This window comes from Chelon labrosus (genome assembly GCF_963514085.1).
Source record: "Chelon labrosus genome assembly, chromosome: 12".
Taxonomy (NCBI): Eukaryota; Metazoa; Chordata; class Actinopteri; order Mugiliformes; family Mugilidae; genus Chelon; species Chelon labrosus.
Window position 1 is genome coordinate 26,972,928 of NC_140345.1, and position 17,488 is coordinate 26,990,415.

The 17,488-nt window shown below is 44.3% G+C and overlaps 1 protein-coding gene across 1 annotated transcript in view; it reads left to right on the forward strand.

The window, feature by feature from the left end:
- Positions 1 to 17,488, forward strand: part of znf385d (zinc finger protein 385D) — an 87,728-nt gene that overhangs the window by 53,568 nt on the left and 16,672 nt on the right. Inside the window, exon 4 of the mRNA XM_084556810.1 lies at positions 3,614 to 3,782. Coding sequence (XP_084412936.1) covers positions 3,614 to 3,782 — 169 coding nt within the window. The remainder of the gene's footprint in view (positions 1 to 3,613; positions 3,783 to 17,488) is intronic.

The window sequence follows — 17,488 nt, forward strand, 5'->3', positions numbered from 1 at the left end:
CCTCTTTATGTTGTGAGTCGTGATCGTTAACCGCGGTCTTAGCTCATTCACAGGAATGTGGGTGGGTTTCTGTTCGCACGCAGCGGTGTCAGCGGGGTGAAAATCCCCCTAAATCTGCATGCATCACAGTCGGTTTTAATTTTCTCCGCTGCTCTTCAAGAGTTATCCATCCACAGTTTGCTTTTCTTGTGACACCGCTGGCTGCACGCTCTTGTACATGTGAATCTGGGTCATAAAGATTTATGGCCGGCTAAAAACGGTGCATAAGAGCAGTACGACAAATAAAACCAGCTCCGCGAATATAAAAAAATAATAATCAACCCACCATTCCACTAATAAACATGAGTTAGCCTCGATTACATCAATGTTTGGTTTTGGAGTTAATTTTATTTAAATGTTAAATTAACGTCGGACACAATGAATCTGAGCAACTGAAAGCCGTGCCCTTGTAAACTGTTCCATGTGTTCCAGCTTTTAGTCTGGTCCAAATAACCAGAAACGGTTTGTTTATGGAGGAAAATGACCGTAGTCCTCTTTAAAACACAATGAATCAGACTGGTGACAGTGTGACAGACTGTGGAGAAGTGAGAGTTGATATCCCAAGTGTTAAAATAATATACTTCATGTTTTCACTCAACACTCAGTGTAACTGCCAGCTTCTCACTAGGCCGTTTGAAAAAAAACACGTTTGATTTTGACCATAGACTGCAGGAAAAACTGGTCCTTCCTTCTATTGGTCTAACTCACACTAGTATCCCAGGGATACGGACATCGCCAGTTTGGAGCCAGAGGAGCCATGTGATTGATATCTTAGTCTGCTAGAGCGGTTGTCAATAGCAACTGTCAATCATCATGTCACATCCCATTTTATAGCGGCAGATAATTGTAACGACACTTGAACATACATCAGCATTATTTAATGATGGACACCATCTCAAATTGTCTGTGTTTTAATTTGGCCCATCCACTAACATGGAGGAGGCGGAGCTTATATGACCTATACTGCAGCCAGCCACCAGGGGGAGCTCCACATGCTTTGGCTTCACTTTTGAGGAGCTGTCATGGCGTCCACATTTTCTACAGTCTACAGGTCGTACTGCATGCCTTAAGGCTGTTACATACTCGGGAGAAGTGAAAAGTTTGTTCTCTCTCCCTGGGCTGCAAGAACAAGATGACGTTTTTTGTTCTCGTAGCTCTCATTTGGGAGTTCTCGCAGCTTGTTCTCGGCACATCAACACGGCAGAACTTTTTTCTCGCGTGGTGTCCGATTCTGTGAGTGGTCAGACATTGGGAGTGGGCGTGGTTAATGCAGAAAAGCAGAAATGCTAGCGGCCGCTCAGGGAGCTCCCAGATGCTAATATTATCAGCGTGACCGCTAGCCTCTCCTGGCTAGAGACTGGCATACTGTGTGTGGGCGCATGGATGCTGCATGAATGGTGCGATCTAATAGACGCTGTCGTCGAAACAACCGGCCGACCTCCGAAAATAATAAGAAAAGTAGCTCTCGTCGTCTATGTCCAGCATCTCTCACAATGCTTAGCACATTGTGACGTATGCTGCAGCGAGAGGGGCCTATTAGGACTTCCCTGGAGTTTGGCACTTGAGTTTCTCATGAAGTATAAATGACCTAACCAGAACGAACTTTGTTCTTGCTCACCTTGAGAACAAGAACTAATTTCTTGCTTCTCGAACGAGCCTCTGAAACTGATTTTCAGCCTTCAGATTACGTAAAGCTCTTTCAGACCTGCAGCTCTCTTCATGCTTGCATGCAGCAGTGATGTATTACCGGGATCTTTCTCCATTCTCTCCTTTCCATAACCACCACAGCAGCAACGTTTTTTGATCCAACTGGATTACTGTCACAACTTTTAATGGAACTCCGACTCTGAGGCTAATTCAAACATGTGTAATCTACAGTTCAGAGCAGTCGGACAAACACGTCATCTTAACGGCACGGCTAAGTGTCAGTTAAACGACAGTTTACAGTTGCTTTTAGCCGATACCCTCGTCGAGGTTTACTCATTGTGCACCAGGGAGTTGACTGTTTCGTAGCTATGTGGCTGTTGAAGGATATAATGAGATTTGAACTGTGACCCTCTCGGTTGCTTCTCTAAATTCTACAACAACCGTGCAACGCTGCTTTATTTGAAGTCTTTCGCCTCCTCCTCCTCCTCCTCACGGAGCACCTGCAAGGAAAAACTAATGATTTCCTTCCTGTTTTAAATCATGCATGTGCCAGACTCAGAGTTCAGGCAATTCTAACGCTTCATTGCTCTAATGAAAGATGAATTATTGCTGTAGTTGCATTAAACACCCATCCATATCAGCGGAGGCCTGTGGCAAACAGTAACTCATTCCTCTGGTACCTGAGGGGAGACGAATGCCAGTGAAAATGAATAGTTTCATGCCAGAACATGATGTGCCGTCTGTTTGAAAAAGCGATGCTTCACCCAAAAATGGTTTCGAGAACCAACTGGAATGTTTGAAAGGCGCTGCAGCAATTTCTCGACCTTTGCCAACAGAATTATTGAACTATGAATTTCTGGCAACACCGCGGCGCCGGTGTAATGAAACCCCTTTACTCGTCTCATTCTATTAACTTGTCACACACTCTTGTGCGTGTCCTCGTCCAAAGTTCACGATCAATACAGGGAGTAAATTAAACCCTAAATGTAGTGTATAGAAAAACGCTGTGAAAGCTTCGTTATGATCGGGAAGTCGTTCCCTTTCAAAGAAACCAAAGCAACCGCTGCCGGAGTACTGCGCACTAATTAAACCAAAGAAACAAAAGTGAAACGGTGTTTTACTCGTGCGGTAATCCAGAGACACTACTCGGAAAGGTCTCCTCGTCCCAGCAGTCTTTAGTGGATAGTCCCGCTGTGGCTCATAAATAAAAATGCTTAACAGTGTCTTCTGGGGGATGCATGGGCCAGGCGCACTTATTTATTGCGAGAGGCAATTGCATCCCTCTCGACGCCTCTCTTCCTGCCTCAGGTAAAGTATGCAGGGAAGGGTGCAGAGGTAAACAAGGGCAGCTCAAAGTCTTTGCATATGTCCCCCCTCTTCTGCGTGCCTGAATGAATCTGTTGTGAAGGTGAACCTCGGAGGCGCGACGTGTTCAGACTTTAAATCGGAACGGCCAAAATTAAAATTTATGGGTCACATGGACGGTCACAGTTCTTTCAAACACTGGCATCCAATGCATTTTGTTTATTTTTATATATAAAACATTGGATTATATAACTTTATGGCAATCTTTGTGGCTGATTTAGAAAAAAATTGTTCTTATAGAAGTGAGAAAAAATCTATTCTAATAAATGACATTTAAGGTAAATTATGTCTTTTGACTTTGTCCCAAAAACAAAATGGTCTTGAAATGGCCAGTATCACCCGGGAGCGTTGACAGGAAGGAGCTTTTCTTTTCCTAAAATGGACAGAAACTAAATTAAACTACAGAGTTTATCAGCTGTTCCCCCCCGACTAATTACGTTTAGTCTACTTGTTCGCCTCCGACTGTGTCTCCGCGGCGCTCATATTTCATTTCATCCTGGCCGCCGTGTTTTCAGCCGCTTTCCCACCGTTAAATCAAGCCTTTTATTTGTTCTGTTCACAGAGCCAGGCCTTGGCCCACTACAAGGGCACCAAACATGCCAAGAAGCTAAAAGCCCTGGACACCCCGAAGAGCAAGCTCAAAGGCTCAGCGGTCGCCAAGGAAACCGCCAACCAGGAGACCGCCAAGGGCATCAACACCTCGCAGGTCCCCAACGGCACTGACAGGAAAGGTTTGTCTTTTCGTTTCTGACTCGCATCATCCGACACACGTTCTTTGTTGTTGTTCTTTGTGAAGCTGCTGTTCAGGATTAATACCAGCTCCCTCTCTGTCTTTTTTTTTTTTTTTTTTTTTTTTTTTGGCATTTAGTTGTGCTGTAATCACTTTAGGAACTGGATGGGTTCACTGTTGATTATATCAACCCTGTTGTGTTGGCTGGACGGCAATGGCCGACTGCCGGCTCACTGCTGATATATTAAATTTTTAGAGTGGAGAAATCTCTGTTGAACGCACAGGGCAGTCAGATGTGATGTAGGGTCTCGTTATGCTCCAGAGAAAATGATTCATGTATAATCTAAGGTCACAATCAGACACATAAACATCATGTGGCAGAATACTGAAACAACATGGCTGCCAAGACAAAGGGGCGCTAGGCCAAGATCGCATGGCCGTCTGGGCAAAAATGTTGAACCAGGCTTTGTTTTCGCAAAATTTCTATAATTTACATTCAATCTATGCAAACAAAGCTAAAAGAAGGTTAGCGTCACCGCTGTAAAATCCAGTTCTGGCATCTGAAAAGCTTTTTTAATCTGTGAGTCTGTTACTGATTCTGGACATCCTGGATCACAGATTGTTGTGGTACTGGTACCGTTTTTTTCCAGCAACACAGCCAGTAGCAGTTTTTGCATCAGGGCTGTTTTTTATTGTAAGCACACATGCAACACTCCGTTAGATCAGTGAATCGAGGGAAGCGTATGTCCAAATGTGCTTTGGAAAGTTTGGGAAAATGTTGTTTAACTTTCCAAGAGTTTCTTGAAGAGTGGCGCTGAAGCTCAGAAGCCGCCATCTTGGTGGTTTGCTGACTCCGCTTAATTCTCTAAAAAAGAAGAAGTGGAGCCAGAATGGAGCTAAGGCGGACGTGTGACGCTGAGGTACTAGCAATATCAGTCATAACATTATGACCACCTTCCTAATATTGTGTAGGTCTCCCTTCAAAACAGTTGTGACTCATCAGAGAATGGACATGGTCCTTCTGAGGGTGTCCTGTGGTGCTAGTGGGGGGCCTTTGAGGGGAGGGGCCTCTGTAGATCATCCCACAGATACTTGATCAGTTTGGGATCTAGTGAATTTGGAGGCCAGGTCAACACCTTGTTCTGTTCTTCATGTATTTTTGAGCTGTTCCTAAAGTGTTTTTGTGGTTGCATCCTGCTGGGGATGGCTGCTGCCATCAAGGAGTGTCATTGCTATGGGGTGGGGGTGCCTGGTCTGGTCTAGGTGGGTGCTACATGTCTAGGTAACATCCACACCAATGAATGCCAGGTCCAAAAGTTTCCCAGTAGAACATTGAATGCCACAAGATGGTCAGTGTTATTCATTTCTCCTGTCAGTGGTCATAATGTTATGCCTGATCGGTGTATGCATTATATCTAGAGGCGGTCATCCAGGTGTTATGGAGGGCACCCATGAGCTGTAAGCTTTGGTTCCACATTATCTGTGTGACCGTCCTCATAAAACACTTTGAATGAGTTAGAGGTCCTGACCTTAGTGTAGCTTTGCAGCCTTTGCTATTCAGACAGCTAGCAGCCCTGAGTTGGCACTCACCTGTCACTCAAATAAGCTACACCCCTTCAAGTCTATCATTTGAAGGTGAGATACATAAAAATGATCCCATGTGCAGTTGTAAACATGTTTAATTCTGTTGTAAATCCAAAAAAATACAAGATGGAACAAGGGTATGGTTTCCTGAAGATGTTTGGGCGCTCATCCAAGTATCTTCTTCAGTTCTTAAAGACTGGTGAGGGAGTTAATAATAACATCTGTGCATGTTACCTTGCTACTCATGTACCTGTGATTGGAAGAACCTGTAAAGTTTAAACATTTAAACACGGAGGTCTGTGGGGATTTACTCAAGTTGACAGTCAAGGAGCTGCAGCTTCGGGCACTTGTGAGCTTCATTTTCCACTTGTGTGTTCCTCACACAATTGCTTTAATTTGTCCATTGTAAAACCATGAAGGTATGATTCATTGCACGCTCAAGGAGCTGTTGGAGAGATCTTGGCGAGATAACAGGGAAGCAGAGCGATTCAGCCAGCAGGAGTCGATCCTGTCTGGCCGCTCAGAACAGGTCTAAACGCAAACAGGCTGAGTTGGAAGATACGTTACACCGTCCAGTTTATTTGAAGCACACCGAATTCCTCTCTGAAATAGAGTTTGCCAAATGTTGCATCTTACATAAGCATGTTCTGCAACCCTCATTCTTCCTTTTCTGGGTGTTTACCTTGCATTTGCTTATCATCCCCTTTTAAATCCCATTTTTTATTTTTATTTATTTTTTATTTTTTTGCTGGAGCACATTGTTGTGTGCTGACTCTGTGTAACTTAATAGCATTCATCACGTTGTAGCCAGGTGGCTGCTCAAATCTGGTTATCTTGGCCAGGTGTCTGCTGGAAAAAAAGATCCTCGCTCTCTGTGGTGTTCTGCTTAAAGCATGTTTTTGAAAAGTAAACAGAAACTGCAACGTCCAGCTCCTGACAAGAACCAGATCCAGGTTTAATTAAGATGTTTTATGTGTTCTGTCCCACATTGGGTTCTGTTAAAGGATTACGTCTTTGGAAGGAGCTGCCGTGGAGTCCTGCCCTCTCCGTATCCTGCTGTAATATTCTGTTATTATGTCATGAAATTAGTCGAATTAAAGTCTTACCCTTTAATGGCAACAATAGAAGTTTTTTAAAAAACAGAAATTGAAAACACATGATTCGTTTTACCCCAGGATTAGTTTCACCTCAGTCCGTGTTTCTTCCAATGTTCCACAAGTGTTTAAAAACTATTTAGGAACACGTTTCTGCAAACCACTGTGCGCCGTGACGTCTTTGTCGACTCACTTGAGGTGTAAAGATTACTTGGGGTGAAGCATAATATTGGATATGCATGGTTATATCCCGTCTCAGAGGTACCATCCAGATCGTTTTTCCCGCGTCTCTTTATTAAACACATCTCACAGCCACTCACTTTCCTGTCTTGTACCTCACACACGGGTCATATGTTTGTCTTTATGTTACATTAGGAGCTCCACACCTGGCAGGAGTCCGTCTCGTCTCCCACAGAGTTACTCAGACACTCTACAAATGTCAAACCATTAAACGGAGCGATCTGCACTCGCGCCTTCCCCCCGGAGCTAAGCCACGCCGCAGTTTGTCGACATTTACTGGAAGAGAGCTTTCAGGCGAGGCGAGGTGCTGCCGCCGCCTCCGGCTGCCATCTTGGAGGTCTTTGAAGTTAATGGCGGTCATTTCAAGAGCTTTATGACAATTTACAACTTTAGCTGTTCATAAGAATTTTGTTGTGTGCGATGGAAAACGTGCAACAGGACGGAGATGGAAGTCGGAGTATATAGCAAATGGTTGGCTGCTCCATTAAAGGGAAAATATTTTACAAAAAGTATACCACAAGTCTGTTTTCACTTGCTTTATAAAGATCTTTTAACCATTCACTCATTTTTAAATCACTGTTCAAATCAAAGGATCTGAACTGTGGTGTGTTCATGTGCTGTGGGAAATTTTGATTAAAGGTCGTTCTTCTCAGCTAAGATAATATGCCACAGTAAATATGTTTGCCAAGATAAAGCACTGTGTGATGAACTTACACCTATCAGGCATAACATTATGACCACCTTCCCAGTATTGTGCAGGTCTCCCTTGTGGTGACTCATCAGAGAATGGACATGGGTCTTCTGAGGGTGTCCTGTTGTTAGTGGGGGGCCTTTGAGAGGAGGGTCCTCTGTGGATCATCCCACAGATACTTGATCAGTTTGGGATCTAGTGAATTTGGAGGCCAGGTCAACACCTTGTGCTGTTCTTCATGTTTCACAGCAGAACACTGAACTGTCACAAGATGGTCTTAATGTTGTGGCTGATTGGTATAAAGCAGTCACACAGAATTCACTTCCAAGTGTTTTTAAATGTTAGCTCTTGCACTTTCTACTAGAAGGTAAAAACTAAGGATTCAGTTTCGTGTAGTGTACCTACCTGACACAAACATTTTCAGTTTATAGCAGGACACTTCTGTCGTTTCCATGTGTTGCACACTTGGCCACACACAGGGACTTCCAGGTGTGCAGAAGTTTATATATATTAAAAAAAAAACAAGAATTCCTCGACACATAAACACGGGCGGCTAACAGCTGGAGGCTCATCAGGTATAGACTTCATTCATGTCCTCTCCTGAACCCTGAAGCATAAAAGCAACGCTCGCATTTTAGCCGAACACAGCAGTGATTTCCTCTCAGTTTCACACGACACATGACTCCTTTTAAAACTCACAAATACTCTGGTCTGGTACTCATATTAGCATTACCGCTAGTTCATCACATGAACTCATCCATTATTCATCCGTGTCGCTACTATGACAACTTTCCACCACATTTGTTCACCTGGAAATAACTTAAACACAAGCAAACTGCTGCAGGCTGTTCTGATATGCTGCAGAGTGCATGCTCGCTCCCATGCCCCCCCTCCCTCCTTCCCTCCACCACTCAATATAGCTGCCTAATGTGCCTTTGTGAGCCTCCCTGCATAATAATTCAAAATTCAAACATAAAAATACATGAGAATGTGTTCAGGGAGCGTTAGTATGAGCCTCACACATGTTCACCTTCTCTGTCAGTCAGTGAAGTTAGATTGTGAGATAAGTGTCACCGCGACCAGGCTCGAGGACGGCAACATGAAGTGGAGACAGACATACAAGAAATTAAAGAAAAGTCGATAAATGAGACATGGTGAACTGCTGCAGCTGAAAAGTGACGTCTTCTTAGAGCTTCTTTCCAACCGTGTTCCCTTTTCATCCACTCCTTCTCAGGTGTGGACGATTAAACCTATGAACCTCCCAAAGACACTTGCACCGCCCCTGTAAGGACCATTTCCGTGCAGAGGGACACAACAAAAGCAACAGCCGGCTCAATAAGGACAGATTAGGAAGGCAAAGAATGAAGATTTACTTAAGGAAACATGGACATGAATGTGGAAGGTGATCCGGTGACCGCGTCGTAGAACTAAATATCAGATAATGCAGATAGATGGGGACAAGACCCTGGAGTCTAAACACTGGCAGGTGGATGAAGGAGACCTCTGATGAAGACTTCTAGGATCAACGTGGTCATAGGGAAAGAATCAAGTCAGAATCCCCACCAATCAGCCACAACAATATGACCTCTGACAGGAGAAGTGAATAACATTGACCATCTTATGTCAATTCAATGTTCTGCTGGGATTCATTGGTGTGGATGTTACTTAGACATGTAGCACCCACCTAGACCAGACCAGACCAGACCAGACACCCCCACCCCATAGCAATGACACTCCTTGATGGCAGCAGCCATCCCCAGCAGGATGCAGCGTGACACAGACACACACACAAAAACACTTTAGGAACAACTAAAAAAAAACCCATGAAGAACAGCACAAGGTGTTGACCTGGCCTCCAAATTCACTAGATCCCAAACTGATCAAGTATCTGTGGGATGGTCCACAGAGGCCCCTCCCCTCAAAGGCCCCCCACTAACAACATTCTGTTACCAGACACCACAGGACACCCTCAGAAGGCCCATGTCCATTCTCTGATGAGTCACCACAATAGAGACCTACACAATATTAGGAAGGTGGTTGATTGGTATACTTAGTGGTCAGATGGTAGATTTTGTTGTGTATTCTTTTAATTCTGTGCACCTTTGGCTTCCATAGAACAGTACAGCTTTCTTACAGTGACTCAGATTATTTGGTTCCCAGCCTCGCTCTACTAATGCTCTTATTCATCTCCTACATCTGATAAAGATCTCACAGTCTCCTCTTCGCTTGATTCATTTGTTGTGTCTTCGATGTATAACGTCCCTCATTATCTAACATGATTCAAGTCGGCCACGCTCTTCCGTTATTTTTCTGTAGAAAACTAGAAAATCATCGCACGCGGCTCCGGGGTAAATTGATAGCGAGGCTCGTCTGTGTGAGGCGTCTGTGTGTGGCGTCTCTTCTGCGGCGCACTGGATTTGAAATGATAATTATTTATGTCGTCTCCTCAGTCTGACTCAGTCCAACCTCACGCTGTCGCGGCTAAAAAAAGGAGCCGAGACAATTTAAAATTAAACTTTCAACACTTTGTTGCAGGAAATTCTGTAACATACAGTGTGACAGGTTAAAAGCTACAGGGGAAGAAATGGAAAGAGTGTGTTTTGCATAAGCAGACTAACACTTTGGAAAACTTTAGAAATCATATTTTCTTTCTTTTTAAAAAATGTAGTCTTAAATCCCCTGAGGCAGAATCTGGCTTCCATGGTGCACAGGTGCAGAGTGGAAAGTCCCCAAATATCCACCAGTAAATCCTGGAAAATAGGGGAAAGATAGACAGATACACCGTAACATTATGACCGGAGAAGTAAATAACATTGACCATCTTGTGACAATTCAGTGTTCTGCTGGGAAACTTCTGGACCTGGCATTCATTGGTGTTGATGTTACTTAGACATGTAGCACCCACCTAGACCAGACCAGACACCCCCACCCCATAGCAATGACACTCCTTGATGGCAGCAGCCATCCCCAGCAGGATGCAGCCTGACACAGACACACACACAAAAACACTTTAGGAACAACTAAAAAAAACAAAACATGAAGAACAGCACAAGGTGTTGACCTGGCCTCCAAATTCACTAGATCCCAAACTGATCAAGTATCTGTGGGATGATCCACAGAACTCTTTCGGTAACTGTTTAGTAATTCCTGGTCGGTTTATATCTGATCAGACCATTTTATTATTTACGGTCCATTTAAATCTCTGATCAGATTTCATTCCGGCTGATGAAATATTGTCCAAGTAAACGTGGGACGTGTTGAACCAGCTTTAATTGTATATTTATATATCCTGGTTTTCTAGCAGCAGGACAAATCTTTAATGAAGTAGGCAGCTCTCATTACAAAACATTTCATGACCCAGTCTGATGGGAGCAATCAGATCATATTGTTCCCACCGGCTCCATGTAGTACTTTGGACTAAAACGATGCATTTCTCCGGTAATTTTAGAGCAAAACAAACTCAGTGAAAGCCGACTCTGCCAGAGCAAACAGAGCTCTGCCTCCCCGTTGTTTTTACCTACTCTCACCACGGCCATTACTCTTCCCTGAGCTCTTGCTTTTCATTAGAGCGAGTTTGGTGCCCCTGATATACCATCAAATACTTCAGCCTCACAGATAATGCAGCGTTCACCCGGCCCGCCGATTAATTCTTCTGACATCTGAGCGCATTAATATTCATTACCCCGCGCCACTTGTGACAAACCCGCCGCCCCCGCCTGCTGTAGATGTGATAGAGAGATGGCATAGAAATGTGTCGGTAGAGTTTTTATTTATTTATTTATTTTTTTTTAAAGGCATTGAAATGATTAATAGGCATTTGTCTGTTTGGGTAGGACAGCTCGTTGCTTAAGGTCTCCGAGGTCTCTGCCTGTGTATAATGTGTTTACAGTTTTCCCAAGGCCTGAGAGTATGTTTAATGCCAGTGCCGTGTCGAGTCCATTACAGATGGTATCTGAGCGCAGGAGCAGAGGGAGGAGGTCAATGTCCCGTCCTCACCTTTACTGTTGAACAGACTCGTTTTTATCTGAAATACGGCTGATGTGTGGCGTCTTTTAAATTCTTCTTCACGTGGATTCAATGTTTGAAAATCATATATCTCCTCTTAAGCTTAGTCCATCAAACCTGAATGATATTAACAGAGAAAAAATCCATAAAGGTTCTGGAGACTGGAAGAGATTCAGTCTGATCAGGTATATCATTATGACCACCTTCCTAGTATTGTGTAGGTCTCCCTTGTTGTGACTCATCAGAGACTGGACATGGACCTTCTGAGGGTGTCTGTCCAACTAATGTTGTTAGTAGCCTTTATTTATTTATTCATATATTTATTTAATTGTTTTAGTTGTTGTATGACTTTGGTGTGTGATCCAAAGTCACTCAGTCGTAGACTAAGAGGTGGAGACTGGTGAGTTTAAGACAGAGATTAAATATAACAGCATCCCTGTCTGATAAGGTTGTCTGACTGCAAGGTGCATCGGAAATGATGTTCTAAATATAGTGCACACTTAAATTGATATTGCTAAGCAGTTCTTTGCTTCATGTCTTCTGTGCTGGTTCTTCTGTCTGCATCTCCAAACTGGGTTCATGCAGACTAAGGTCTACCGCAGTTAATAAAGACACTACACTGTCCCTTTAACATGTCAAATATATATTCTGCTGTGCATTAATTAAACTCTTTATTATAAAACTAAAGTCAGATGAACTGATGTTTTAAGTTCTGTAAAGCTCTGAGAACACTAGTTAGTGTTATATTAAAATTATCCATCCATCCGTTTTCTGAGGTCAGTTTGCGGTGGCCTAGGTTAAGCAGACTACTAACACATTCCAGTTCTTCCTGGAGGACCCCTAAGGCGTTCCCATTGACCACTTGAGGTATAAATCCCTCCAGCAAATTCTGTCTGGATCTTCCCCTGGGTCTCCTCCCAGCCATGCCCTGTAAACCTCAGAGGGGAGGCACCCAGGAGGCATCTCCACCAGATTGCTTCGATGTAGACCTCCAAGCTCCTCACCCTTCATCCTCTAATGGTGCGTTTACACTAGCACCCCCATAAACTCTTTTGCTTGGGGCGGGAACTTCCTCCCAGCATTCCGAGGATGGGTCCACCGTATTCCTGCAGAGCACCATGGCCTCAGACTTGGAGGTGCTGACTCGTTTCACCCTTTTTGCGTCACCAGCAGCACGTTTGCACAAGCGTACTTTGATTACCGTAGTTTGCGCTATAGGAAAAAATCCCAATGGCTTCTGGAAGCTGGGACTTTGTGCTTTACGGCCAATATGGTGTCTCCCGGAAGGTTATTCATGTAGTAAATTGTAATTAATTGAATGTTCCATGTATCCTTGAAAAATGGGCTCTTACTCACATGATGTTTTCTGACCTTTTTATAATCAAAATAAGCAAATAAATGTTCAGGCGAACATTTATTTGCTTATTTTTTCTGACCTTTTTAAAGTTAAAATAGATAATAATAAAAAAAAAAAAACATCCAAGGGGACATTTTGAAACTTATATGTTAAAGGGTTAATGATATGTATGACTTGATTCAGCTAAATTCCTGTGGATGTTTTGGTGTAGGCATGAGAAGCAGGTTTTTTGACTGTGTTGTGAAAGATATGAGAAAAAACCTTGAACAAATGCTCACATGCAACACCAAAACAGACAAATTTTATTTAAAATTACAACAGATTTTGTGAGCGAATTCCATCTGTCTGGGTTTAAAGCGCATCACTGAGGAAGAACGATTCCCCAAAATGCACCCAGCCTCCGTTTTTCCCTGCCTCATCACAGAACTCCATGTTTTCTGAGGATGGATGTGCAGCTGGACACAGCGAGATAGTATAGATTAGCCAGATGACTCAGCGGCCGCCTGTCAAGCTTGTGTGTGTGTGTGTTCTCACAGCAGCTCCAGAGAGAGGGAGTGGAGGCAGAGCGAGAAAGGCCCACAGCACGGCCCGCCATCTCTCAGTTCCAGTCCAGTGCCTGAGGAAATGTACCCTGATATTAGCTATTAAAGAGCAGATTGTCAGGGGAGCCATGCCAGCACTGACAGCAGCTGTACAATGGAGCCGGTTGCAGGGAGACAGGAGGCTAGCTCAGGCTTTTTTCCCCCCGCCTCACCTCCTTTGGTTCCCATCGGCAGCTGACACCCTACCACCCCAAAAAAACAGCCTTTTGTGCCCAAGCCTCCGTGCACACTCGCCGGGTTGGAAAAAAGCCCTCGACAGCCGCAGAAACCTGACGAGCGCGTGATTAGATTGGCTCCATACCTGCGCCGCCGCGACTGCAAATGTTCTCATTTGCGAGGATTTTCTGGATTGGCGCCGCGTGACCGCAGAAACTTCCCAACAGAAATTAGCCGCGGATCATTTGCTCTCGAGTGAAATTGGAAAGAGATAAATCAGAGCGAGCTCGAATCAATGACTCCTGCTGCTGTTAGTCTGTGTCTGAGATGATGCCGGGGTCCTCCCTTTTTCTCACCTTCAGCGGAGGAGACGCCCGCGAGCTTCGACTTATTTGCGAACGCCGGCTTTTCAGCCTTATCTTGTCTTTTATTCCGGAGATATTCAGCCGTGTCTCTTTTCTCATTAACTCACTCTGAATACTGACGAGGAGGGGACAGGGGGGGAAAAAAAAAATCATACACGTCGAATTACATTTGACAGAACTCAAGAGCCATGAGGGATTCCTGTCCTCTAAGTTGTGACGGCGTATAATAAAGCCCAATCATTTTAATTAAAGAGCTTAATCCGGCTTCATTGAGAAAGGTAATCAGATCTCTGGGGAGTCGTGTGATTGCCTGAAAGCTTAAGCGGAGTGGAAGGGTTTCAGAGCGCTGGGCGAGCGCTGGGCGAGCGTCGGGGGAGAGTCGAAGAGAGGCTGACGTACGGGCGGGTGAAAGAAAAGAGGCAGTGTCCTGCGTGGAAGGGTCGCATCACCTGTCCGGATCCGCCTCTCCCTCCATTCTCTCCGTCTTTGTTGCCTTCTCCACTCCCACCCTCTCAGTTTCTCCCTCTTTAATTGTGTCCCCGTTCTCGATTACCCTCCTTTTAAATGTTATCTCTCACCTTCTCACGTCCTTCACTTACCCTCCCCTCCCTCCCTTTACCTCCCTTTTCACGATTCCACGCACTTATTTTTCCTCAAAGTTAGCTTTCTCTTCCAGTTATCTTTTCTCCAAATCCTCCTTTTGTCCTCCTCCTTCTTACCTGGCCTTCATCTCCGTCTCTCTCTTTCCCCTCCCTACCCACTTCCCGGCCTTGCCTCGCCTCGCCTCGACTCGCTCGCCCGCACCAACTTTAGATTGATCACAGTCATTACCTCCATTAATGAGAGGGGATTGAGTTCTTAACTGGGCCTTGCAGAGCCAGTTAGGTCACACTGACTGGGGATATGGATTACTGGAGTCTTCCCAGAGTGCGGGGCGTCCTAGGCCAGCCAAAGTACACTTTAATCACCTGCCCTTCCAACAGTAAATGGCTCTTTAATGACAGCGTGGTAGATGGGTTCACCCTGACGCAAGGGCAAATACATGCGCGACTTAACACGGGATGGGCTCACCAACAAGACCCTGCATTAAGTACGCAGATAGCGTTCACTGTTGACGATTATTATAACTCTTTGCGCTTCTATCATACACTTAAACATGTACAGAGATTAAATATGTATGAGTGACGGTATGGACGATGTCATAATAATGTCTGTGCATTAAGTTTAGAGCTACAGAGATGAGCGTTTATTAGCTGAGCTTAGCAAAACTGGCGTAAACTGCTAGCCTCTGTGCAAATTTCAAAAAAAAAAAAATGCACTTAGTAATATTTTTGTTCATGTTTTATTTAATATGTAAACAGAAATGATCTAAAAAATGCATGATGATTGACTCCTGGCTCCGGCTCTGGACTCAGACTTGCAAGGAAAGCAATAAGATATATAACAAGTGAGACATTAAGCGTCATCCTGACCTCATGTTGGTATTCCTGACTTTGCACTTGTTCTCCTAAACCTGAACGAGGTGTTTTAACGGTTCTGCGTCAGATCTACGTCGTAGGCGCCGCATAGCTCCACATCTCCCTAGAAATACAACAAGAGCAGAAAATTCACTTCTGCCTCCTGCTCACCATCTACTCCAACATCCTCTCTTTTTTTTTTCTGTGTTGAATCAATTTCACTTTAAGTAACTGTTGTTCAGCTTTTATTAACTCCAACTTCAGCTGCTCACTTCCAGTCTCCAGTGTTTTAGGCGCACAGGGAAACTGTTTTAGCTGCAGAGTTCACACACAAGCACACGAGAACGAATGCTTACAGAGGTGTAGACTTGGGGTGCCAAAACTGGCCTGCGGGATGAATTTGTGAAGTGCAAAAACTACATAGAAGAATAAAAGAAACTGGTTTAAATTGCATTTATTTTTCTTTAGAAAAGGGATAGTTCATTGAAATGAAAGATTTTCATAATGTTCTTCTTCTTTGCCCTAAAACAAAGGGAAAATTTTGGAGTTGTCCTTATTTATAGTTATATTTAATATGCTGTTACGTTACTGGTCCGACCCCCTTGAGATCAAATTAGGCTGCATGTGGCCCCTGAACTAAAATGAGTTTGACATCCCGGGGTAGTTATCGACAAAGATTACTGCATAGGCATTGCGTAGATCCATTGCTGATCAGGTGAATTTCAGATTAGTGGGGGGCCTTTGAGGGGAGGGGCCTCTGTGGATCATCCCACAGATACTTGATCAGTTTGGGATCTAGTGAATTTGGAGGCCAGGTCAACACCTTGTGCTGTTCTTCATGTTAAAGTGTTTTTGTGTGTGTGTCTGTGTCAGGCTGCATCCTTCTGGGGATGGCTGCTGCCATCAAGGAGTGTCAGTGCTATGGGGTGGGGGTTCCTGGTCTGGTCTAGGTGGGTGCTACATGTCTAAGTAACTTCCACACCAATGAATGAATGAATGCCAGGTCCAGAAGTTTCCCAGCAGAACGTTGAACTGTCACAAGATGGTCAATGTTATTCACTTCTCTTGCAAGTGGTTTTAATGATGTGGCTGATCGGTGTATTAGGCCTGAAGAACGAGTTTTCATCCTTTCTTGTCTCTGTGTGAAGGCATGCCAAACAAATCATCTCAGTACTCAGCTCTTAAAAGGAGGTGAACCTGAGTCAGTTTTCTCGTACAGTGTCAAGTATCAGAGCAAAGCAGCAGATTGCCAAAATGTTGGGATATAGTGCAACAGCACCTCGCATTGCTGTCCAACATCAACACGTCTGTCCTCTGACTGATAGTTACTGACTCTTGTTGAGATCCCCGTCTCCGTGTTGAGTAAGTCTTTGTTTAAAGCAGCTGTGGATAAATGAAGGACAGAAACCGAGGGGCCGCCCGAATCAAAGGAAAAGAAAAATAAGATCAGCTCTTTAATTGCGACAACGTCAGCCCTGAGCAAAAGAATCTCCCTGCCTCACGCGGACACCGAACCTTTTTGCACTCGGCCGTTGAAACGCTGCCCAGAGTAGCAGGTGTGATGGCGGCACGGCAGGCACGCTGAGGCCGATCCAGTTAATCACTGTGATTTCAGGTTGTTTTGATGCTTGGCAAACGGAGCGGACCGGGAGTAGGTGGTCGTTAATTGCGGAGAGGTCGCCGCCGCCCTGCTTGTGGCGTAAACATCACTCATTAGGTGCGACAAGGTCAGCCCGAATCATAAATAGTTTGCTGATTAATTATTCTTCTCGTGGTAATGGCCTGGACTTGACGGGATGGATAAAGTTACACTCTGATAATTGCAGTTGAACAAGATGTAATGACTCCTAATGGTTCTTTATGTACTCTGCCTCGTGATTTAAATGTGAAGTCTTATTTCTCCTGTCAAATCAAAGTGTGCTGGTGGTGAGAGTACGCGTGGAACCAGAGGAACCAGGTAGAATTTTTATGCTTCTGCTTTCACTCAAATAAAACACCCTATAATACACTCAGGTAAAACTTTAAGCCAATGTTGTCTCTTTCAACTGGAGCCCACGGGCTTGAAATAAAATGTTCCAGTCACGGTGTTGAACATAACAGCTGTGAATAAAGGCCTTTTCATGCCAGATGTTCTTCTTCCTTGGATGAGGCCAATG